This window comes from Oncorhynchus tshawytscha, linkage group LG23, assembly GCF_018296145.1.
Source record: "Oncorhynchus tshawytscha isolate Ot180627B linkage group LG23, Otsh_v2.0, whole genome shotgun sequence".
Classification (NCBI taxonomy): domain Eukaryota; kingdom Metazoa; phylum Chordata; class Actinopteri; order Salmoniformes; family Salmonidae; genus Oncorhynchus; species Oncorhynchus tshawytscha.
The window spans coordinates 5,998,111-6,024,913 of NC_056451.1; the positions used below are offsets into that span (position 1 = coordinate 5,998,111).

General features: G+C 42.6%; 1 protein-coding gene across 1 annotated transcript; it reads right to left on the bottom strand.

Annotated features, from left to right (window-relative positions):
• Positions 1-6,314: 6,314 nt before the first annotated feature.
• Positions 6,315-26,467, bottom strand: LOC112223091 (endoribonuclease ZC3H12A-like). Its single transcript, XM_024386046.2, has 6 exons — positions 26,083-26,467; positions 22,689-23,150; positions 19,327-19,466; positions 16,217-16,451; positions 8,330-8,436; positions 6,315-8,036 (listed from the first exon to the last, which is right to left on the bottom strand). The coding sequence occupies exons 2-6, from the start codon at positions 23,057-23,059 to the stop codon at positions 7,009-7,011; spliced, it is 1,881 nt and encodes a 626-aa protein (XP_024241814.2). The 5' UTR covers positions 23,060-23,150; positions 26,083-26,467; the 3' UTR covers positions 6,315-7,008.
• Between the last annotated feature and the right edge of the window lie 336 nt (positions 26,468-26,803).

Sequence of the window (26,803 nt, forward strand, 5' to 3'; positions counted from 1 at the left end):
TGACCAAGATGAGTTTCATCAAGCTGTTATTACTGGATTATTGGTTATTGTATTGTGCAAATGTTTGATAATAGGGATCTCCAGAGTTCCCATGAAGTGTTTACACATGGGACTATAAAGAAGTGTCTCAGAACTAAGTTATGTGGTATACTATGCATAATGCTCCATCTATTCATACCCAGCTTCCAATTAACTCATTCAACCCTTCTTCCCTGCAACTCTTCCCCAGGTTGTTGCTGCAAATGAGAACCTGGTAAAATAAGGGTAATATATTTTTCAAAATGTGCATAGTGTGTACAAATTACTCCAATCTTGGGTTGTATTTGGATGAATGATTGATCATTGCGAAATAAATCCTACCCATTTCCTCAAGCAGAGCATCGTTATGAAAAAAAGTCATCCTCATTTCCTGCAACTATTTATGAACTATCTTTATGAGTACCTTATCAGTACTTATCTGTTCATCTTTAGAACCTCCGTAGGAACATCGTTAAATCTACGAGCTGTTTCCCAAAACCATAATTTCTAAACCTGCTCTTAAAAACAATTGTTATTTAATGATTGCCTCAGACCACACTTAGCTGTTCTAAGTGCATCTTCAGAGGCTTTTTTGCCTTTCTGCGTCACTGTATTCACAGATCTACGCTACAGATGACAGACAAAATGAGAGAAAAAAATCCAGAAAATCACATTGTAGGATTTTTAAAATTAATTAATTTGCAAATTATGGTGGAAAATAAGTATTTCAGGATTTTTTTCCCCTCATTTTGTCTGTCATAGTTGAAGTGTACCTATGATGAAAATTACAGGCCTCTCATCTTTTTAAGTGGGAGAACTTGCACAATTGGTGGCTGACTAAATACTTTTTTGCCCCACTGTACACTTTAGCCAAATACATTTAAACTCACTTTTTCACAATTCCTGACCTTTAATCCTAGTAAAAATCCCCTGTCTTAGGTCAGTTAGGATCACCACTTCATTTTAAGAATGTGAAATGTCAGAATAATAGTAGAGTGATTTATTTCAGCTTATATTTCTTTCAGCACATTCCCAGTGGGTCAGAAGTTTACATACACTCAATTAGTATTTGGTAGCATTGCCTTTAAATCGTTTAACTTGGGTCAAACATTTCAGGTAGCCTTCCACAAGCTTCCCACAATAAGTTGGGTGAATTTTGGCCCATTCCTCCTGACAGAGCTGGTGTAACTGAGTCAGGTTTATAGGCCTCCTTGCTCGCACACGCTTTTTCAGTTCCGCCCACAAATGTTCTATAGGATTGAGGTCAGTGCTTTGTGAAGGCCACTCCAATACCTTGACTTTGTTGTCCTTCAGCCATTTTGCCACAATTTAGGAAGTATGCTTGGGGTCATTGTCCATTTGGATGACCCATTTGTGACCAAGCTTTAACTTCCTGACTGAAATACATCCACACGTACACCTCCAATTGACTCAAATGATGTCAATTAGCCTATTTGAAGCTGCTAAAGCCATGACATTTTCTGGAATTTTACAAGCTGTTTAAAGGCAAAGTCAACTTAGTGTATGTGAACTTCTGACCCACTGGAATTGTGATACAATTCCAGTGGGTCAGACTATAAGTGAAATAATCTGTCTGTAAACAATTGTTGTGTCATGCACAAAGTAGATGTCCTAACCGACTTGCCAAAACTATAGTTTTAATGACTCTGTATGTAAACTTCCGACTTCAACTGTACAGTCAGAAATAATTGTTTGTTTCTACAAAGCCTTCACAGTCTTGACAATAAAGCAGCCCATTGCCCTGAGACATGGCTGACTTCAGTAAGGTCTACAGTCATGTCTCAGGGCAAGTAGCCTTGTGTCACTTAGGGCAAGGCAGCCCCCCATCTTGGTATCTCTATAAGTCAGTGAACTCAGAATATGCCATGAAAATGCACTACAGGCACATACCTGTACAGATCTGACAGGGGAATATTAGTGGGAGGTTTAAGTACCTGCAATAGCATTCCTTAAAATACAGGGCAAAGGGAAACTCATAGGTCTTGGGAGTTGGGTCTGCACCCACAAGATCTGAGGCTGCATGTCACAGGCTTAAAACAGAAAACTGTCTGGAATTCAGCTTGTGTGTTTTGAAAAAGCTTGCAATGTGAGTCATAGTCGCACAAAGGTCAGATTTGAAAACCTATGCTGGATTTTCAAGGAATATAGGGTGTGTGTATGGGATAGAGTGAGGAGGCTGATCATGATGCATGTTAGCTTGGCATATTCAATAAGGAGGCTGAGCATGATATTTGTTAGCTTGGCATATTCAATAACTAGCTTCATCAAATCTGGCTTGAGTCTAAACCTTAAAGGCCCAATCTTGCTACATCCATTTTTGGATTTATAAATGAATGATATATACACCCATTGATTCTTGAATAAAATAATTTATTAATGCCTCATCAGTTCAACTGTAGTACCCCATCAGAACCCAAAATAAATTATTTTACTCTGTAAACGAAGTCAATGTAAACAAACACTATATAGCCTCAAAACATGGTTGAAGCTATCATTTTGATATCATGGATGGTCAGTCCTTGCATCCATAGCTCTTTCTCTGAATTTGAGTGGGGTTATATTTCTCCAGCCCCGTTGCTCAGCTTTTTATCGAAACAGGGGCTGGGAGCATGCTTTGTTATTGTTTCAACTGCTGATTACCCCTTCAAAAGGACACTTAAGGCTCTATTCAATCAGATCTGCTTTAGCCGGCATCTGCATAGCAGTTGTTTTGGCGGTGTCAAAGGTGGAACTGTGTTAGAGCTGTAAAATCCACAAGCGGCTTCTGGCATTATACCTAAAGCGGACATTGCCATTGGTTGCACTGAGTCGCATTAAGAGAAATCCCATGCAGCCTTGTTTACAAGTTCGAACACTGGAATGTGATATGTAATCTACGCCTCAATTAGGCTGATAGAAAATCATTGAACTAAATAATGAAGATTTCTATTTAGCCTACACTTTCTCATTCTGAAAATCTAACGCGAGTGGAGCATGTGTGGCTTCCTGACAATGACCAAGAGCAGCTGCTCACTGATTTGACAGCTCCAATGCAGTTACACCTCTGATACCTCCAAAATGTCAGCTATGCGTGCGGATGTCGGCTGTTACCGGTTAATGCTTGATCTGATTGAATCTAGTTCTCGCACCACATTTTAACCTCCTGTTCAGCACCATAATGAACATGGCTAATATGTTTTTTTTGTGGAATTACACTTTAATTTAACTGTATGACATTCAATTAAATGAAGATTCTTTGTTACACTGTGGGCCCATTTACAGAATGACAGGGACAGAATGTTCTTCTGATATGCCATCACAACATGTCTAAAACATCTACATGGCATATTTAAATGTTATTTAGCTAACCTATCGTAGCAGGTGTAAAATAAACGCCTGAGTGGGACACCCCACATTCGGGTCATGACGAGAGAAAAAAAAACTGTTGGGAGACGTTCTATTTTGCACTGTTCAACCAATCCAGTAAATGTGGGGGAGGAGTTAAGATAGCCTTGTTAATATTTTGGATGGAAACAACTTCAAAGAGCAAGCTAGCTAACAAACGTGCCGTGGCTAGCTGCTAGACAGGTATTAGCTAGTGTTGTCTAGCGATAATGGAATAACCTGGGAAAGTTGTCACGAACAAAATTGGTATGTGGTTTCTGTCGACTTTGTGGCAAGAATTTCATCTCGCTGAAACCTACATGAGTGTGGCTCTCCAGGAACAGGGTTGGAGAGCCCTGAGCTATGGTCATCATCAGATCATCATGGAGCATATGACTGTCTACACTCTGAGGCACTAAAACAATGAAAGTGCCATATAGTAGTATCATAGTATCATAGCTTGAGACAAAATACAGAGACATGACATTAGAAAATACAGACACAGGTATATTTCAAACCTTTAATTTTAGTGTAATATGATTCCCCAACATTCAAAAAACTCTGTGTTTAAGTGGTATATAAATTAATAACATGAGTAAGTAACCCTTTATTACAGTCGGGTAAGTACTAGGTACTGGTAAATACTTGGCAACAAATTGTACTATTTGGTATAGTAGCTATTTGTAGGCAGAAGAAACAAAGTAGTCTACTCTAAAAATACATAAAAATGGCTGAGAAATAAAATGCCTAGCGTTCCCTGCCAATTATTTCAAGTACCATGAGGTTATAACTGCATTAACCTGATATGAAGCTGGTAATACTATATGATAGCATAATAATAACAACTTTAAATATCTAGCTAGTACTTACCGTGCTGTTAAATAAAGTTACCAAAATGGGTTTAAAATAAAAAAAGTTTTACAATTTGTTTAGACCAAGAACTCTACTCTAAATGTCCATGATATTTGAATTATACATTTTCCATGTTTAGGCACTTAAAAAAGAAGCTACAAAGTGTTGTCTATCAGCATACAGCGAAGACAGACAACTATCATAGAAACATTGAAGTAATTGTCCAGTGGAAATCTCACTTTTAAAAAGTTTATATTCTGTTAATGAATAGGGCTGAGATCCCGCTAACAGGATCGATACGACAACAGCCAGTGTCATATCAACAGAAATCCCAAAATTAAAATTCCTCAAACATAGAAGTATTTCACACCATTTTAAAGATACACTTCTTGTTAATCCCACCACAGTGTCCTATTTCAAATAGGCTTTACGGCGAAAGCACCACAGACGATCATGTTAGGTCAGAGCCAAGTCACAGAAAAACACAGGCATTTTTCCAGCCAAAGAGAGGAGTCACAAAAAAATCAGAAATAGAGATAGAATTAATAACTAACCTTTGATGATCTTCATCAGATGACACTCATAGGAATTCAAGTTACACAATACATGTATGTTTTGTTCGATAAAGTTCATATTTATATAAAAAATTCTCAGTATACATTGGCGCATTATGTTCAGTAGTTCCAAAAAGATCTGGTGATTTTGCAGAGCCACATCAATTTACAGAAATTCTCATAATAGATGTTGATGAAAATACAAGTGTTATGCATGGAACTTTAGATACACTTCTCCTTAAATGCAACCGATGTGTCAGATTTCAAAAAAGCTTTATGGAAAAAGCAAACCATGCAATAATCTGAGTACGGCGCTCAGAGACCAAACAAGCCAAAAAGATATCCGCCATATTGTGAAGTCAACAGAAGTCAGAAATAACATTATAAATATTAACTTACCTTTGATGATCTTCATCAGAATGCACTCCCAGGAATCCCAGTTCCACAATAAATGTTTGTTTTGTTCGATTATGTCCATCATTCATGTCCAAATAGCTACTTTTGTAAGCGCGTTTTGTAAACAAATCCAAAGTCACGAAGCGCGACATCTAGTAGAAGCCGTAGGAAGTGCAACATGCTATCCCACTGTATCTTCAATAGGGAATAAGTTGAAAAACGACCAAGATCAGAATTCCCATTTCCTGGTTGGATTTTTTTCTCAGGTTTTTGCCTGCCATATGAGTTCTGTTATACTCACAGACATCATTCAAACAGTTTTAGAAACTTACGAATAATAAGCATATATTAGCAACTGGGACTGAGTAGCAGGCAGTTTACTCTGGGCACCTTATTCATCCAAGCTACTCAATACTGCCCCCAGCCATAAGAAGTTAAGTTAACTCACACGCAAATAAATGTTGTTGACTCATGTGGTCAAAGCATAAACTGGAGAAAACACCAAAAAAACAACAACCTTAAACTCAAACAGACAGTTTAAAAAATGCTTGCTATTTCCACATAGAGGATGAGGTCATCGTCATTGAGCTTGAGCTGGCCAATCAGCAGTCTATTCGCACAAATATTTTTTTATACCGGTATACGCCCACACCATTCTGTTGTTGGGGTACACCCACACCATTCCAACACAGAAAAGCTGTTTTTTAACATACTTAAAAACATTTTGGAAGGTAAACTAAAATCACTCAAACTGTATTGTAATTAATTATAGGTCATATTTCATAGAAATCTTGAAAAACTGGACAGTTACTTTAAAAGATCTATTGGATTTACTCAGTCTTTGGTGATATAAGAGACCTTCACAGGACATACTGTACATATTACATAACACATTTTATACATTATCTTGCTGAGAACATCACATTCTGGTCTATGGGGAAATTACAATATTTGGGTCAATGACAAGGTGCTTTTCCAACATTAATTCAGTTTCTTTGGCAGCTTCTCCAACTTCTTCTGTTGGTTAGAAGGATAATGTATAGTATTTTGGGTTCTTTGTGCGTAGCTTTATACACGGGAAAAATGTATACCATTGTATTCCACACTGCATAAAGAGATGGAATAAGGAATATATTGGTCTATGAGACAGGAAATACATTATGGCCATCAGAACCACAATATAAAAAAACATAATAGTAAAAGGTGTAATTTCAGACAAGGACATTATTTGAGACAATTATTTCTTATCATTTCTGATCACATACGGTATATCCCAAATGATGATACAATATGCATCAACAGTCAAAGACTAGATTCACTTTTGCCGTAGTATTGAGTCTAGAGGCAAGATTTGACTACACTGTTATAAATGTATACAACTTTCAATAAATTTCAAATAATCCAGTTAAACATGACAGGGGATTCATCCCAATTCTCTACACTTCTCCCAAACTGTGCACACACAACCTGTCATGGATTTAACATAAGCTATGCAAGCACATGACTGCTAAGGAAGGACAACATCAACAATAAAACATTGCCCTTTCAATCAGTTACAGTAAATTACAAAGGAAAAGACCAAGAGAATAATTACCCAAGGCACATTTTCACACAAGTATCCCATTGAAATCAATTAATGATTTATGTGGAAGTTAGAGTTGTGCAAGCTTCTCAACCCTGAATGAACCCCGTAGACAAGATGCTTAGAGGAATCAGAAGGCCCCCGCATCAGATTTGAAATTGAGGATCTCTGCAGCCAGCTTCTGGGCATCCATCAGGTGAGGGAACATCCCCATGACCGTATCTACTTGGTGGGGGTTGAAGATGGCCTGCAGTTTCTTACGGAGCTCCTCTCTGTCTGTGTCAAAGGCAGAAGGTGGAGGTGGCTGGGCCCAGGAGTTGAGTTCCTGCTGATTCCTGTAAGAGCAGCATGAGTGGGGCGCCCCATGCGGGGTTGGGGGTGATGGTGGGGGCTCGGGGTGAGGCTACACGATGCCCTAGCCTGGGAGACCCCGCCATGGAAGGGGTCTGACCAGTACTTCTGGGGGTGCTGATGGGGGTGGAAATTATGTGCCCCCACCCTGCCTTGCTGGAAGTTGCAGGGGAGGCTGTAGTGGTGCATGTTGGGTGGGAACAGAGGAGGCGAGTAGGTTTCATACCTTGGCTGGGATTGGGACTCGAGGTGTGGGTTGCTGTGGTGCTGCTGCTGGGGACCTGTGAAGGGAGCCAAATGGAAACAACACCTGCAGGGCTGGAGGCTGTCCTGGGCCAGCCTATCTGGATGCATGCCTGGATGTCTGGAACCCTGTTGTTTCTGCTGCTGCCTGGGACTGAAGGCCTTGCTGTGGCCTTGGGACACATCTGAGTACTGGCTCTCATAGGTGCCAAAACCAGAGTCCATGCACTCATGGGAGATGCTGGCATAGGGGAGGTCAGTAGTAGCGTAGGGGGAGAACATACTGGGCATATTGGGCCAGTCCATTTGTCCTTGGTCTACTGCTGTGGGGCTGCGGGCCTGCTGGTTCTTACTGGAGTGTGGCCCATCCCAGGACAGAAACATGTTCTCAGTTACCTGGCTATTGGGACCCTCCCTCAGGGAACCGCGATGCTCCAACGTCAGCCTGTGCTCCAGGTCATTCTCCAGAGAATAGGAGGGAAAGGGGCTCGGGTCGGCCTGGGGGCCCCTCAGGTGTGACGTCGTGTGATTTCGGTCCTCTTTTACTAAGGAGAGCCTTGCCTTCTCCCTGAGCTCATCAGCCAATGAGCAGTGAGATTGGTGAGTGCGCTCAGGGTGGTAGAATTTACACTTTACGCCATACGTGCACTTTTTACCTGAAATAGAAAACATAAATGAGTTACTAAACATGACAGTTACAGTATTTCTACCTAAATCTAAAATAATACAATTCTACAGGAGAAAGTATCTTGACTCTTCACAAAGAGTCTCAGATTAGAAGTGCTGATATAAAATAATTTATGCCTAATGGAGACCTGATCCTAGATTAGTACTTTGTGTTTGTCTTCTGCTTCAACAAGACAGGTTTTAAACTAAGCATCAGTGTTCAGACAATATAATTAGAACCCTATGGTATCTCACACATATATCTCTATGGTTGAGATCCTACCATAAGGACAGAGTTGGCGTTTGTGTTCTGGTAGTAGAGGCTTCTTCCTCAGGAAGTTCTCCAGACTGGGACCATGACGACCAAGCGGGTCATCTGGGGGCATGAATCTGGGCCGGAAATTGGTAATATTGATCAGAAAACAATACAGGCAGAGAAGTGATAGAGGATCGAATCTAATCGATTAGAACAATAAGACACGGTACGGTGCAGGCAGAGGGAATGTTTGCTTTTCATATCTGAAATAATTACATTAACACAGGTCTCATGAATCATCCTCTAACCATACAGGAGTGGTCACCAACCTCAAGATCACTTTGAGTCAAAATGCAAGCGGAGATCTACCACAGATTTGTTTTAAAAGATTATATTAAAAAAAACGTAAGCCTATGCAACATTAACCTATTAAAAACAGTAGTGTAACAATTAGGTTTATGCATTAGGCTATAGGGCCAATACCTTATCACCGCATATTGGCTTTGCTTGAAATTGGCCGGCAAATGTATTGTCGTTCGCACCATTTTTATACATTTTAGGTAGGCTATACGATCAGACCGGTAATAGACCAGATGTTGTATTACCTGTGAGGCACAGCTGAGTGAGCTACATTTATATAATAATTTATTTTACTGGGCTGATTGTGCCTGCATCTGATGGTCAGTCTCAGTGGAGGGAGCGAGCAGCAGACTGAAGGTTCGCCTCTTAACGCCTCTTTCCATTTTCTACGCTGACCAAAAAGGGACACGTTGTCACGACTTCCGCCGAGGTTGGCTCTCCTGCCCGTTCAGGTGGTGCTCGGCGGTCGTCGTCTCCGTCCTACTAGCCACTACCGATCCCTTTTCGTGTATCTGTTGGTTTTGTCTGATTGGTTTCACCTGTGTGTTGTTTAGTTAATTAGTGTCTGTATATAATGTAGGTTGTCCCACCCTTGTTTTGTGCGGGATTGTTTATTTTGTCATTCATTTTCGTCTGTCGGTGTTATTGTGTTTCTTATTCTCCGGTTAGTCTGTTATCCTGTGTTGGATAATTTCACCCTGTGTGTGTTTGGGTTGACCGTGTTTGTTTTGTTCACCGGAGAATAAACTTTATATCGCTATCTGCTCTCTGCGCTTGATTCCACCCACCTTGATTAGACGTGACAGAATCCCGCACCACCATGGAATCAGCAGGAGCAGCAGCGTCTCCTCTCCCATCGATGGAAGAGAGGGTCCTCCATCATACCAGCGTGCTTCACCGGATTGGTTCTGCTATGGACCAAATGATGGAGAGAATGGATCGATGGGAGAGGAGTGGCCTCCCCACCTCATCTCTAGCAACCCCTTCTCCAGCACCTCCTGTTTCTGCGACCACATCTGGCTCTGGGGCTCTTCGGCTGACACTCCCACGGGAGTTTGACGGATCGGCGGCTGGGTGCCAGGGTTTCCTCCTTCAGCTGGAACTATACCTGGCTACCGTGCGTCCTGCTCCCTCTGGAGAGGAGAGCGTGTGCGCCCTCGTCTCCTGCTTGACTGGGCGAGCCCTCGAGTGGGCCAACGCAGTGTGGAATGGTCCGGACTCGGCTAAGGATAATTACCCAGAGTCCACCCGAGGGTCGGGCGGCGGGTGAACGGCTGTTTCACCTGCGTCAGGAGACGAGGAGCATACAGGATTTTGCCCTAGAGTTTAGGACTTTGGCAGCAGGAGCAGGATGGAACGACAGGGCCTTGATTGATCATTTTAGATGTAGTCTCAGTGAGGACGTCCGCAGGGAGCTGGCATGTCGGGACACCACATTCACACTGGATGGACTTATCGATCTGGCTATCCGTCTCGACAACCTGCTGGCTGCTCGCGGGCGTTCGGATCAGGTCCTGTCGTTTCCAATCCCCAGCCCCCCTGTTCCTATCCCTATGGAATTAGGAGGTACGGCTTCAAGGGGGACCGGAGGAGGAGTGTCCTCCTGCACCAGTTGTGGTCGACGAGGGCACACGTCCGACCGGTGCTGGAGGAACTCGTCTAGGAGTCGGGAGGACAGGTGGAACACTGCTCGATCACCCCAGGTGAGTAAGCACCAAACTCATTCAGAGCTTCCTGTTGGTCATGTGTTTGTATTGATTTCTTTCCCTGGGTTTTCCCCTCTCTACAGCATAAGGCGCTAGTCGATTCAGGCGCAGCTGGGAATTTTATGGATCGTGGGCTTGCGTTAAGGCTAGGGATTCCCCTGGTGTCGTTAGATCGACCTTTCCCCGTGCACTCCTTAGATAGCCGACCATTAGGGTCAGGAGTAATTAGGGAGGCTACGGTGCCACTGGACATGGTAACGCAGGGTGATCATAAGGAGCAGATTAGCCTGTTCCTTATAGATTCACCTGCGTTTCCAGTGGTGTTGGGGGTTCCCTGGTTAGCTCAACACAACCCGGTGATTTTTTGGCGACAGGGGGCTCTTAAGGGGTGGTCAGAGGAGTGTTCAGGTAGGTGTATAGGAGTTGCCGTTGGTGCGACTACGGTGGAGAGTCCAGACCAAGTTTCCACCGTGCGCATTCCCTCTGAATATGCCGATTTGGCTATCGCCTTCAGTAAAGGGAAGGCGACCCAATTACCACCTCATCGTCGAGAGGACTGCGCAATAAACCTTCTGGAAAACGCTGCACTTCCTAGGAGTCACATGTATTCATTGTCCCAGGAGGAGACAGTTGCGATGGAAACATATGTTTCCGAATCGCTGGGACAGGGGTACATTCAGCCCTCCATATCACCCGTCTCCTCAAGCTTCTTTTTTGTGAAGAAGAAGGATGGAGGTCTGCGTCCGTGTATTGATTATAGAGATCTAAATTCCATCACAGTGGGGTTTAGTTACCCACTACCTCTCATCGCTACGGCAATGAATCATTTCACGGGGCGCGATTCTTCACAAAACTGGACCTGAGGAGCGCGTATAATCTGGTACGTATCCGGGGAGGAGATGAGTGGAAGACCGCATTTAGTACTACTTCTGGTCATTATGAGTACTGTGTCATGCCATACGGGTTGAAGAATGCTCCAGCTGTTTTCCAATCCTTCGTAGATGAGATTCTCCGAGACCTGCTCAGGCAGGGAGTGGTAGTGTACATTGATGACATCTTGATCTATTCTGCCACACGCACGGAGCATGTGTCTCTGGTGCGTAAGGTACTTGGGCGACTACTGGAGCATGACCTGTATTGCAAGGCGGAGAAATGTGAGTTTTTCAAACAGTCCGTTTCCTTCCTGGGGTATCGTATTTCCACCTCCGGGGTGGTGATGGAGGATGATCGCGTTACAGCCGTGCGTAATTGGCCGACTCCGACCACGGTGAAAGAAGTGCAGCGGTTTTTAGGGTTTGCCAATTACTACCGGAGGTTTATCCGGGGTTTTGGTCAGGTGGCTGCTCCCATCACCTCACTGCTGAAGGGAGGACCGGTGCGCTTGCGCTGGTCAGCAGAGGCGGGCAGAGCTTTCAGTCGTCTGAGGGAGCTGTTCACCAATGCGCCCGTGTTGGCGCATCCGGACCCCTCTTTAGCGTTCATAGTGGAGGTGGATGTATCCGAGGCTGGGGTTGGAGCCGTGCTGTCCCAACGCTCGGGCATGCCATCCAAACTCCGCCCGTGTGCTTTCTTTTCGAGCAAGCTCAGCCCAGCGGAGCGAAACTATGATGTGGGGGACCGGGAGTTGTTAGCTGTAGTCAAGGCTCTGAAGGTGTGGAGACATTGGCTTGAGGGGGCTAAATACCCTTTTCTCATCTGGACTGACCATCGTAATCTCGAGTACATCCGGGCAGCTAAGAGACTAAATCCACGTCAGGCTAGATGGGCCATGTTTTTTACTAGGTTCCAGTTTACCCTCACATATCGGCCAGGCTCCCAAAACACCAAAGCTGACGCACTGTCTCGCCTCTATGATACAGAGGAACGGTCAGTAGAGCCAACTCCCATCATTCCACCGTCATGTCTCGTGGCACCGGTGGTATGGGAGGTGGATGCTGAGATAGAGAGGGCCTCACGGTCAGAGCCGGCTCCTCCTAACTGTCCAGTAGGGACCAAGTACGTGCCGAGGGTGGTCCGGGACAAGCTGATTAGGTGGGCTCATACTCTTCCCTCCTCGGGTCATCCTGGTATCAAGAGGACAGTGCAGAGTCTGAGAGGGAGATACTGGTGGCCCACACTGGCTAAAGACGTGAGATTTTATGTCTCCTCCTGCTCAGTGTGTGCTCAGAGCAAGGCTCCACGGCACCTACCTAGAGGGAAATTACAACCCCTCCCTGTTCCACAACGGCTGTGGACACATTTATCGGTGGATTTTCTTACCGACCTTCCCCCGTCCCAGGGAAGTACTACGATCCTGGTCGTTGTGGATCAGCTTTCTAAGTCCTGTCGTCTCATTCCATTGCCCGGTCTTCCTACGGCCCTGCAGACTGCTGAGGCTTTGTTTACCCATGTCTTCCGGCACTATGGGGTGCCTGAGGACATCGTCTCTGATCGGGGTCCCCAATTCACGTCCAGAGTGTGGAGGGCGTTTATGGAGAGACTGGGGGTCTCGGTTAGCTTAACCTCAGGTTTTCACCCCGAGAGTAATGGGCAGGTGGAGCGCGTTAACCAGGATGTGGGCAGGTTTCTGCGGTCCTATTGTCGGGACCGGCCTGGTGAGTGGGCTAGGTATGTTCCATGGGCCGAACTAGCCCAGAACTCCTTACGCCACTCCTCTACTAACTTGTCTCCTTTTGAGTGTGTGTTAGGTTACCAGCCGGTCCTGGCTCCATGGCATCAGAGTCAGACCGAGGCTCCTGCGGTGGAGGAATGGGTACAGCGCTCCAAGGACACCTGGAAAGCCGTTCAGGACTCATTACGGTTAGCGGGAGAACGGCAGAAGAGGAGCGCTGACCAGCACCGCAGTGAGACCCCCGTGTTTGCACCGGGGGACAAGGTCTGGCTCTCGACCCGAAACCTGTCTCTCCGCCTGCCCTGTCGGAAGCTGGGGCCGCAGTGTGTGGGGCCGTTCAAAGTCCTGAGGAGAATAAACGAGGTGTGTTATAGGTTACAACTTCCTAGGTATTACCGTATTAACCCCTCGTTTCATGTGTCTCTCCTCAGGCCGGTGGTGGCTGGTCCCCTGCAAGAAGGTGAGGTATCTGAGGTCCCTCCGCCCCCTCTGGACATCGAGGGGCCCCCGGCGTATACAGTTCGAGGCATTCTGGATTCGAGACGCCGGGTGGGGGGCCTACAGTACCTCGTGGACTGGGAGGGGTACGGCCCGGAGGAGAGATGCTGGGTTCCGGTGAGGGACATTTTGGACCCTTCTCTCCTGATAGAATTCCACCGACTCCACCCAGATCGCCCAGCACCTCGTCCTCCGGGTCGTCCTCGAGGACGGTGGCGGCGCGCTGCGGGAGCCGCGCGTCGGGGGGGGGGTACTGTCACGACTTCCGCCGAGGTTGGCTCTCCTGCCCGTTCAGGCGGTGCTCGGCGGTCGTCGTCACCGTCCTACTAGCCACTACCGATCCCTTTTCGTGTATCTGTTGGTTTTGTCTGATTGGTTTCACCTGTGTGTTGTTTAGTTAATTAGTGTCTGTATATAATGTAGGTTGTCCCACCCTTATTTTGTCATTCATTTTCGTCTGTCGGTGTTATTGTGTTTCTTATTCTCCGGTTAGTCTGTTATCCTGTGTTGGATAATTTCACCCTCTGTGTGTTTGGGTTGACCGTGTTTGTTTTGTTCACCGGAGAATAAACTTTATATCGCTATCTGCTCTCTGCGCCTGATTCCACCCACCTTGATTAGACGTCTACCCACAAACACACACGTCTTCCAGCTGATGGCAAAACTCGAGTCGCACCACATTATTTTTGCCCTGGACAAATACATGTTGTTAATCCTTTAATGGTGATTTTTCAGTAGCATATTTATTGTGAAATATTAATGTAATAAAACAGAATCATTAAACGCTTCAAAGAAACCTGTAACCACACCTGTATAGCATAAGAAAAGCCAATATACAAAATAAATACACACATTGTAATCTAGAAGCATGCCTGGATAAGAAGTGTCAGAATCAATATAATGAATGTACTTATGACTATAGCCTGGAGGGTGCTGATATAATCTACTTGTGACTGCAGCCTGGCAGGGGCCCCGATTACCTTTTAACCAAACTGTCATAGTTGCGCCACCAATATAATCGGTTCAGTGATTTGTAGAGTGTTAAATGATTTGTAGAAAAAGTCTGCCTCAAAGAAAGAACTGAAGGTTGGAAATAATTGTGGCGCAAAGCCAAAAAGATGTAATAATTTACAGTCACTCCTCTCTATGTATGTAATGTAAGGATGAAACTGTATAAAAAGAGTGTGCTAAGGCTGGGAAAAACAGTTGATCCATGAACCAGCTCGGCTTTTTACTTTGTAATAAAGTCTACTTTGAATTCACAAGCTCTGGTATCTGAGAAATATTATTTGACCAATATTCCTACACACTTTCAACGGAGAAAGTGAAATATTCCTCTATATTAAAAAATACCCAAGCCGCTAATAATAACCATGCAAGCCTATCGATACACCTTTCTACTCATTCATTACAGCTGCAGTGCTGGTTGTAGCGCAAGTGGAAAAGTAGTATGAATGTGCATTTTATGGCTTATAAAAGTGTTGAAAAAAAATAAAAAAATAAAATAAATGTTGACAGTGCTGAGTAAGAACTTAAACATGAACACGCTCATAAAAAACCCCAGCTCTTCGCTGTATTTGTTGAGTCATGGTTTTAAAAGTTCTTAAATATCTAAATATAAACTTTGCTGTAGCTTTCGTTTATGCTTGCTACATTACTACAGACATGGTAATCTGAGCCATCCGATTGGTAGGCCTATAGTGCACTTGATTTACTCTCCAGGCCCACCGGGAAGGCAGAGTTTGTACCTTCAGACACATGAAATGGTTTAAAAATGGAACACTTCACCTACCTGGCATGCAGGGCAGCTGAATCGGGTGCACCAGCCGCCAACAGCGCGAGACTAATAATATAAAAATAGGAACGCAAGGCTTTGTCATAGAGTTTTTTACAGAAATGTTTGGCAATCGTCTAGGAATGCCTTGGAGATCAACCAGTTGGTGACCATGGCATTACAGTATATTACACTACTACAGCATCTGCTCTAAAAGGTAAAATCTGCTTTTCGGAACCACGTTGCTCGCTATTTCTGGGCTGAATCCTGACTAGAGATGTAACAAACTTCTTCTTTGTCTGATGATGAGTAGGAAGGATCGGGCCAAAATGCAGCGTTGTAAGTGTCCATGATAATTTATTATATCAGAACACGAGAAAATACAAAATAACAAAGTGCAGGAAAGAAACAAAAATCTAAACAGTTCTGTATGGTGAAAACACAGACACAGAAAACAACTACCCACAAACACCAGGTGGGAACAGGCTACCTAAGTATGGTTCTCAATCAGAGACAACGATTGACAGCTACCTCTGATTGGGAACCATACCAAGCCAAACACATAGAACTATAACACACAGAACAAACATAGAATGCCCACCCCAACTCACGCCCTGACCAAACTAAAATAGAGACATAAAAAAGGAACTACGGTCAGGACGTGACAAGAGAACTATGCACATGACTCAAATTGTTCTACATATCTACCCTTGACATCAAAGCATGATTAATACATGTTTTTCCAGAGAGTTAAAAACCTGTTTTTATACATCTCTCCATTTCTCATGTTTCTGTCCAGATGTTACCTGCTGAAACACCCCATACAACATGTATGATTCCCCTGCCTGCGTGGGATTGAATTCCAGCCCCACTGGCCTCTTCACCATTGTATCTCCTCTCTATCAATCTCCCCTTAATGCATGCCTGTCACCCCCCTTTAAAAAATAAATACATCCAGCACTCACTTGTCATTGACGAAAGAGTACATAAGCAGCCTCTCCTCGATACAGCGCTTCCACTCCGGACGCTCTCCCTGGAGGTCCCTATAAGTGTCATTAGACACGATCACGCCGTCCGACTCGTAGGCCAGCTTCACAATAAAACGGTCGTCGTAGCAGACCACCCGTTTACCACCGACGCGTCTCGAGGGCGTGAAGACAACTATCTTCTTCTTCTCTAGCTCCATTAGAATGTGTTGGTCTGGAAATAAACGTGCAGATGTTTCACCAAGTGTTTTATTATGTCCCAGTCATGTGCTTTTATTCATAAAGCTTCTCAGAGTAGGAGTGCTGATTTCGGATCAGTTTTGCCGTATAGATAATAATGAATAAGATTACATGGACAGCTGTTGCTGGCGATGTAAGAAGAAGAGATGGTTCGCTTTATGTTTGGTCTCATCATATTGGAATTCTGTTTGACACAAATTACTCCACTGCTTTACCTTGTCTTCTTAGTACACATTAACATGACTAATATTTCAAAACAACCTATTCTATACCTTTGCATGATGAACAAGCCAGGTGACACTATGATAAGAAAGGGTCGCATAACATTGCTTCAATCAAATATGGCATAGTGTGCCAAATCAAACAGGGGACACAAAACACAAATCCATCAACTGTGGATCCCTGAGACAAAACACAGAGCACAAAACCATCAATCGTTTAAAACAAATATTAGATGACAGTTTAATTATTACATAAGCTGTTCAAACTTCACAACCCAAATATCATATAACATGGAAACCTCCCAGCAGACTAAATTAAAGCATTGACAAATACATCCAAAATTAATGTTAAATAAATGCACCTGTGTGCACAGTGTGAAAACGGACAATGGAAATTGTTTAAATTAAACAAAATGGACAAGCTAAAGGCAACAATGTTCAGTAAGCCAACTTTGGAAAGATCTGGGGCCATATTCATATGGTGTCTCAAAGTAGGAGTAGTGATCGTGGATCTGGTCCCTCCTGTCCATGTAATCTTATTCAATATGACCTAAAAGTAACGTATTTTTTTCCTAGAACAGCGCTCCTAATGATACACTTGAATATGGACCCTGACTTAAATAAGTGTGAGACAGAGCTCCATATTTAACAATTTCCTTGAGGTTTTTAGAGACTACTATTGACTAAAGCCTGAAATGCACTCACAAATGTCAACTGTCTGTGTCAAAAATGCTTTGATTGTTCAGGTAACAACAATCACTTGACATGTAAACCATAACGCTCTGCTTGATTAGAAACAGTTAAAGACTCAGTTTCAGACAGTAACCTGAGTGTGTGAGAAAAACAGTTGAATTTCCTGGTGGGGGATTTCCCAATTCCCTGGTAGGATTGACTGTTGCGGTTATTTTTACTTCCTGGTTACTGGGACTGAAAATTTAACTTTTGGTTTGCTTGCTCCACCTCAGACAACGCCACTGAACCATGCAAGCAGTGGGCACCAGGTGATGATGTGTCAGCTACAAATAGTGGTCCGATCTACTGCACACTGGCTTTGTTAGTGGTTACGCTGGGTTAACACAAACACCTCCTAACAGATAGCCTTCAGGTACATGGACAAGAGTCACTGCTGTGTTCGACAACATGATGTGGGTTGAAGCAATGACAATTGGGAACATTTATTTAGAATTTTTTCAGAAAGCCTAGAGTATGACATCAGGCAGTATTTCTTGATTTCAGCATTTGTCCAATACTACCCTCTGGTGGAGTTTCCCAATGCCTTTTGCCTCAGTCTCATATTACAGACACATCATATGACTGGAAACATACTGTAGGTGCAGTGAGTGTACTTACCAAAACCCCTGCATATAAATGAGATAAGGGAATGTATTGCATTATTTTAAATAAATAGTCACAATGAATACTGTATTGTACTTTATTCTATTGTGTTGATTTTCTGTGTCTAGTATTTTTATGTATCGCTGACCTCACAAAATGAATTTCCATAGACAAACCTAATCCTGGACTAAAAAGAGAGAGATTAATCCCGGAAACTGTCCGTAAAAGCATTGTTTCTTGTTGTACATGAACATAGTTTGTGTTTTCAAAATCCCCTGGTATTAAAGTATTCATATTCAGAAACAGAGACTAGTCTCATTCGAACTATAGTGCATATTCAAGCCCCTTGACTTTTTCCACGTTACAGCCTTTTCTAAAGTGCATTAAATTGTTGTTTTTTCTCTCCTCATCTATCTACACACAATACAACATAATGAAAAAGAAAAAACAAGTTGAGAAATTTTGGCAAATGTATAATTTCTGAAATAAGTATTCAGACCCTTTACTCAGTACTTTATTGAAGTTGTCACGCCCTGACCTTAGAGCTTTTTATGGCTCTATTTTGGTTTGGTCAGGGTGTGATTTGGGTGGGCATTCTATGTTCTTTTTTCTATGTTTTTTGTATTTCTTTGTTTTGGCTGGATATGGTTCTCAATCAGGGACAGCTGTCTATTGTTGTCTCTTATCGGGAACCATACTTAGGTAGCTTTTTAACACATGGTTTTTGTGGGTAGTTAATTTCTGTTTAGTGTTTTGCACCTTACAGGACTGTTTCGGTTATTCTCGTTATTTTTGTTATAGGTGTTCAGTTCCAATAAAAAACATGAGCACTTACCACGCTGCGCTTTGGTCCGATGATTCCTCTTCCTCGTCTTCAGACGACGAATACCGTTACAGAAGTACCTTTGGCAGCGATTACAGTCTCGAGTCTTCTTGGGTATGACGCTACAAGCTTGGCACACCTGTATTTGGGGAGTTTCTCCTATTCTTCTCTGCAGATCCTCTCAAGCTCTGTCAAGTTGGATGGGGAGTGTCGCTGCACAGCTATTTTCAGGTCTCTCCAGAGATGCACCTGAGCTCAATTTCGTGTCTCATAGTAAAGGGCCTGAATACTTATGTAAATAGGGTGTTTCTGTTTAAAATTGTTTTCTTTTAATACATTTGCAAAAAAATGGGGTATTGTGTCTAAATTGAGGATTTTAATTTATTTAATACATTTTAGAATAAGGCTGTAATGTGGAAAAGTCAAGGGGTCTTAATACTTTCTGAATGCACTGTATTTGTGAATCTCACCTGTGATGGGGACATCAGGCCTGGGCTGCTCCTTGCGCCAGGAGGGCACAAACACAATGACGGTTGAGTGACCTCTATCCAGGAAATAGATCACTGCCAACTCAATTCCCTTACAGGAGAACACTTCCTTGTTACCATGACTGGAAGGGAGACAAGAGAGCAGGAAATGGGCTAAGTAAATATGTCACTACTTTCTATGAATCAACAAACATTTCTAGTGAAGAGGGCAGATTTAAAAGAAAGGAGAGAGGTGAAGGTGCAGTTTTATGTCAATCTCTGATTGTTTCATTGTTAAAAAAGGTTGAGCAAAGTTAATCTGACCAAATAATTTATCCTCTGTCTACAATGCATTCGCTTCAGTGGCAATGCAAGCAAATGACAAGATTTGCATAGTTATTAAAAAAATACAGGAACACAGGTATGCAGCTCAAACAGTACTCTTTCTGAGTAGTAAAGTAGCATGGCATCATTAAAGTAAAGTAGCTGTTATAAGATAATAACATATGACAGAATGACAGCTATACTGTGCATCAAGGTCCTATTTGATATACATTACTGTTCAAAAGTTTGGGGTCACATAGAAATGTCCTTGTTTTTGAAAGATAAGCATTTTTTTTGGTCCATTAAAATAACATCAAATTGATCAGAAATACAGTGTAGACATTGTTAATGTTGTAAATGACTATTGTAGCTGGACACAGTTGATTTTGAATGGTATCTACATAGGCATATAGAGGCCCATTATCAGCAACCATCACTCCTGTGTTCCAATGGCACGTTGTGTTAGCTAATCCAAGTTCATCATTTTAAAAAGATAATTGATCATTAGAAAACAATTTTGCGATTGTTAGCACAGCTGAAAACTGCTGTCCTGATTAAAGAAGCAATAAAACTGGCCTTCTTTAGACTAGTTGAGTATCTGGAGCATCAGCATTTGTTGGTTCGATTACAGGCTCAAAATGGCCAGAAACAAAGAACTTTCTTCTGAAACTTGTCAGTCTTTTCTTGTTCTGAGAAATGAAGGCTATTCCATGCACGAATGCCAAGAAACTGAAGATCTCGTAGTGTTGTGTTCTACTCCCTTCACAGAACAGAGCAAACTGGCCCTAAAAAGAATAGAAAGAGGAGTGGGAGGCCTCGGTGCACAACTGAGCAAGATGACAAGTACATTAGTGTGTGTAGTTTGAGAAACAGACGCCTCACAAGTCCTCAACCGGCAGCTTCATTAAATAGTACCTGCAAAACACCAGTTTCAACGTCAACAGTGAAGAGGCGACTCCGGGATGCTGGCGATCCATTGGAACGTGCCATTCGAACACAGGAGTGATGGTTTCTGATAATGGGCCTCTGTACGATTATGTAGATAATCCATTAAAAAAAGAAGTAGCCGTTCCCCACTACAATAGTCATTTACAACATTAACAATGTATACACTATATTTCTGATCAATTTGATGTTATTCTAATGGACAAAATGTGCTTTTCTTTCAAAAACAAGGCCATTTCTATGTGACCCTGGTAGTGTATATCAATGCTAAATAACACTTGCAAAGAGACCTTTGAACAATAAATATAAAATACAGATAAAACAAAAAAACACTTTGGCAAAACATGAAAACATTACATGGTAGGGTGAGTGGGTGAAAACGAGCTTTGGTGATGAAATTTCAATTCCTTATATTATAAAATTAATTTTACCAAGACAAATATGATTCTTCATGTTCTAAATCATTCAGTTGGGTCTTTCTCTCACATATCATTAACATTATATCCAAAAAGTCAGATTTCGTATCCTAATATATCCAATAATAAGCACTGAGCTCTTTTGACAGAGCGTTGACACTCCTTGCTGCAACGGTTTTGGATTTTACATGTAGTGTTCTTCTGCAAAGTTGTTTCTGTGGGTCGCAAAAAGCAAAATTAGCATGACACGAGCGGAATTAAAATGTAAAAGGCTTTGAAAATAAAAAAGCTTGCGGTAGGCCTACACTCGGTGCTGTTGACATTTCACAAAACTTTTTGTGAAAATTGTTGTGAAATCTTCGAAAAGTAACAGGAATTTCGCATTAATATGAAAAGTGTAAACTAAAATACAACATGTCATGTCTCAAAATTGATATCTATCTTACCTCTACTGTTTTATGTCCTCTGGATTCGAGAAGAAAGATGACGAGTTCAACGTTGAGCCGGTCAGTTTGCCTCAATTTTCGCACATCATCCAGCCTAACTGACGCAATGCTATTTTCCAGATTTTTGAATCCTTTTTCAAAACAAAATATAAAAATGTTATCTGACTTCCATTGATTTAGCAACCCTAATCTTGGCCATAATACAAGGGAAATAAACTGAACGGATTATTATAGATACATGGGGTTTTGACCATTGGTTTTCTTATAGGAGTGTCTACACAATTAACGTATTATTTCACCCATTGGTAAAAAATATATTTTGGATTGGACACCCTACATTTTTTTTGGTCATTTAGCAGACACTCTTATCCAGATAAATTAGGGTCAAGTGCCTTGCTCAAGGGTACATCAACAGATTTTTCACCCAGTCGGCTTGGGGATTTGAACCAACAATCTTTCGTTTACTGGCCCAATGGTTTTAACTGTTAGGCTACCTGCTGCCACTTGTGAATCTGACATTCCTTTGAACATACACGTGGATTGTGTTTCCTTATTGGTTTATGAATTGAATCGAGTCCAAACATACACTGTATACTCAAATAGCTAGGTAATAAAACTGTAATAATGGAAGTTCTAAAATGTTGGATGGCTCCATCCATGTAATAAGGAGACGACAGTTAAAAATGGTTGTAATTGCAAACACTTGAACTAAGAAGACATAACAAAACTGAGTGACAATGTTGTCTGGCCTGTTCAATATGAACTCTATCCTGACAATATAAACACTGCCTTGACACATAGCTATCACTGGGAGCCAGTGCAAGGCAGAGACTTGCGTAGGAGATTTGCATATAGCGCAGCATTAACCTTAGCAAAGGCATGCACAGGCATGGATACTACCTCTTCAAACCTAGTTGACAAAATTATTAAGGTGTATGAGAAGAGCTCGTGGTTCTTGTGTTGCAGGGTCATAGTTCAACAGCTGATAATGAGTTGTTGTAGTTTTCAGGTATTTTTGCATAGCTGGCTGTCATTATCATTGTGATGTACAACCAACCACATGAGGAGAACATAATACAGTACATCTGCTTCATCTAATTTCTCAACCACAATAACACCTTAACCCTTACAGGCGCTCATGCACACAGCTGAACTCATTGAAACACTTAAATTGAATACTAGCTCTTACAAACAAAACAAGAATAATCCCTTCCTCTCTTCTCGACTCGCTCACCTCATGGCCACATTGCTGCCGTCAATGACGATAGGTTTCAATCCACTGTCTGTGTCCCTCCTGTCTTCCAGTAATGAGACTGGTCTGTCTCCTGGGGAGCCATGGGTCCTAGAGGAGGCCATGTTGGAGCCTTTGTGGCTTTTGGGGCCAGAAGTATCTTCAACACTCTCAGGAATGGTGGAGTTAGAAGTACCAGTGCTGGCTCCGCTACGGACCAACTCCCCCAGTACAGAGTTGGTGTCTGTACTCAGGCCTAGCTTCAGCAGGGCGGCCCGAACCTCCATGGGGGAGTAGCCCAACTTTCTGAAGAAGTCCACCCTGAGTTGGAGCTCAGTGGCTGAGGTCTGGAGACCGGGAAAGGCCTGGTCCATCTTCTACTACTGTCAGTCTGGGCTTTCCTGTGCAGCTGTTCAGCTTGGGAGGGTTATGGCCTATTTTTCATGTTGACATGTTGACGGTTGCCTGGATTGAACAGAGAGAGAGACTTTAGTTAAATTCAAAGACAATGTTATGCAAATATACTGAACAAAAATAGTCCAAAGAACATTATTTTTGATGATCATCCAGGTGCTTTTCGGCAAACCTGAGTCAACTTTATAGATAGCAGTTCTCCCATTATGCCTGGCGAAAACCAAACACTGCATTCCACAGTAAGAACCTCATACCAACGGTCAAGCATGGTGGTGGTAGTGTGATGGTTTGGGGATGCTTTGCTGCCTGAAGACCTGGAAGACTTGCCTTAATAGGTATCAGAGAATGTCAGGTCATACGTCTGTGAGCTGAAGCTGAAGTGCAGCCGGGTCATGCAGCAAGACAATGATCCAAAATCCACAATCAGGTCTACATGAAAATGGCTAAAAAGCAACAAATTTAAAGTTTTGAAATGGCCTAGTCAAAATCCAGACCTAATCCCAATTGAGATGTTGTGGCTGGACTTGAAACAAGCAGTTTATGCTTGAAAACCCAGAAATGTCGCTGAGTTAAAGCAGTTCTGCAGGCAAGAGTGGGACAAAATTCCTCCACAGCGATGTGAGAGACTGATCAACAACTACAGAAAGCATTTGGTTGCAGTCATTGCAGCTAAAAGGTGGCACAACCAGTTATTGAATGTAAGGGGGCAGTTACTTATTCACACAACGGAATTGGGTGTTACATAACTTTGTTATTTAAAAAAAAAGTATCCATATTTGTAAACTCAGGTTCCCTTTATCTAATATTAGGTTTTGCATCAGCATCAAAAATAGAGAAAGTCAGAAATGTGGCAAATACTTTTTCACGGCAACTGTATAAAATGCCACAATTTCTAATATCTTACTGAGTTACAGTTCACATAAGGAAATCAGTCAATTTAAATAAATAAATTAGGCCCTAAGCTATGGATTTCACAAGACTGGGAATATAGATATGCATCTGCTGGTCACAAATACCCCCCCCCTCCCAAAAAAAAGGTAGGGGCGATAATCTGAAAACCAGTCAGTATCTGGTGTGACCACCATTCGCCTCATGCCGCGCGACAGATCTCCTTCGCATAGAGTTGATCAGGCAGTTGATTGTGCCCTGTGGAATGTTGTCCCACTCCTCTTCAATGGCTGTGCGAAGTTGCTGGATATTGGCGGGAACTGGAGCACACTGTTGTATGCGTCGATCCAGAGCATTCCAAACATGTTCAATGGGTGACATGTCTGGTGAGTATGCAGGCCATGGAAGAACTGGGACAATTTCAGCTTCCGGGAATTGTGTACAGATCCTTGCAACATCGGGCTGTGCATTATCATGCTGCAACATGAGGTGATGGCGGCGGATGAATAGCACGACAATGGGCATCAGGATCTCATCACTGTATATCAGTGCATTCAAATTGCCATCGATAAAATGCAATTGTATTTGTTGTCTGTAGCTTATGCCTGCCCATACCATAACTCCACCGGCACAATGGGGCACTCTGTTCACAACGTTGACATCAGTAAATCGCCCACACGTCTGCCATCTACCGGTACAGTTGAAACCGGGATCCATCCATGAAGAGCACACCTCTCCAGCGTGCCAGCGGCAATCGAAGGTGAGCATTTGCCCACTGACGTCGGTTACGATGCCGAACTGCAGTCAGGTCAAAACCTTGTTGAGGACGACGAACGTGCATATGAGCTTCCCTGAGACGATTTTTGACAGTTTGTGCAGAAATTCTACGGTTGTGCAAACCCAGTTTCATCAGCTGGCTGGTCTCAGACGATCCCACAGGTGAAGAAACCAGATGTGGAGGTCATTGGCTGGTGTGGTTACATGTGGTTTGCGGTTGTGAGGCCGGTTGGAAGTACTGCCAAATTCTGTGAAGCGACATTGTAGTAGAGAAATTAACATTCAATTCAGCTCTGATGGACATTCCTGCTGTCAGCATGCCAGTTGCACACTGCCTCAAAACTTGAGACATATGTGGCATTGTGTTGCACATTTTAGTGTATTTTTATTGTCCCCAGCACAAGGTGCACCTGTGTCATGCTCGTGCTGCTTAATCAGCTTCTTGATATGCCACACTTGTCAGGTGGATGGATTATCTTGGCAAAGGAGAAATGCTCACTAACACTTTTACATACAATATTATGGTTAAGCGCCCTGCTCAAGTCGACAAATTTTTCACCTAGTTGGTTCAGGGATTTGAACCAGCAACTCTTAACCGCTAGGCTATCTGCCGCCCACTAACAGGGAAGTAAACAATGTGTCCACAAAATTTGAGCGAAATAAGCTTTTAGTGCATATAAAACATTTCTGGGATCTTTAATTTCAGCTCATGAAACCAACACTTTATATTTTTGTTTAGTGTAGTTTGGCCGACATTCTGTATTATGTTAGAGTAATATGCAAATAATTCAGTTGACAACTTGACATATTGACTGTACTGCATTACATGTGTATTACTTTTCAGGCCTAATATCTTTGTATTCACATTAGGCTAAAGTGTCATAGGTCTACAGCAATTGCAAACCGTTTTTAGTTTATTGCAATGTATCACAGAAACTACACAATTAAACTGGTAAATATATTGTAAACTTCCCAAATGTTATTCAACATTACCATAGCCTGAAGCACCCTGGACGAATCATGAAAGCAAATAACTAGATGAATCCCGAACCAATATAAAATGATTTACCCATGTAAATAATAAAATAGCATATACAAAAACTACGTTACATTACAAAGGCCGACAATGCAGAGGCAGACAACGGATTAGTGTATTCGTTTGTACAGGAGAGCCTGGCGCCGTGTTTTTCTCATGACAGTGGAATACAAGTACAGGTGACACGTAAATCAGAGTCATATGACGTTTCAGTGTAACTAACATAGTAAATCATTAGCTTTGTACAAATACACAACACTGACAATGGCGTTTAGAATTTACCTTAACTTTCAACTAGTTTCCCTCTTCGTGATGCTCCATTTTCACCTTGACCATACATTTTGCATTTCTGATGTACGCTATGGTTATGACTTCGCAACCGCAGCACCTCCCTCTCTCGTGCTCAAAAGTGTCCTTCCTTTATTCCTGTGTGGCCACGGCCCCAACTTGTTAAAGTCCTCCCAAATTACAGCCTACGTTACTGTAGAGCTACATTTTCTCAGTCCTAGCCGAGAAGTCAAATTCAATTCTTGAATTTCTGAAACTGAAACTAACCCTGCCCTTATGCTTTCACTGTAAAGTCTGATTTGTAAATAAATTCACCAAAATTATGGACATGTTATACCTATAGGTGCTGAGCGTGCAGAATAAAAAATATATAATAATTTAAAGAAATAAGGCCTCTAATTGGACCAGCTACAACCCCCCCCCCTCCTCCCCCCAGTGACGATATAAACTTGACCTACAGCGTAATTTTTTTTACACTGTGATAAGTATCTGCCCTCGTGGAGTGTAGGCTCTAGTTAACTATAATTGATATACTCCATGGTACAGAACAGTTTTTCCCACTAGATGTCACCCTTTACATTGTCTCATGCTGGGTTGATGCACTCCTTAGGCCTACCTTGCAAGGAAATATCAAGCCAAAGCTATCGTTGTGTGTGTTTTTGGAGCATGTGGGTTTCAAGTTTGGGGGAAGCTATTTCTTTCACAAAAATATGCA

Coding starts and splice junctions, on each gene's coding strand:
- LOC112223091 (XM_024386046.2), bottom strand. CDS start 23,059: ATGGACCAGGCCTTTCCCGGTCTCCAGACCTCAGCCACTGAGCTCCAA. Junction 19,467..22,688: donor GGCAGCAATGTGGCCATGAG/GTGAGCGAGTCG, acceptor TCTCCCTTCCAG/TCATGGTAACAAGGAAGTGT. Junction 16,452..19,326: donor GCCTGATGTCCCCATCACAG/GTGAGATTCACA, acceptor GTTTATTTCCAG/ACCAACACATTCTAATGGAG.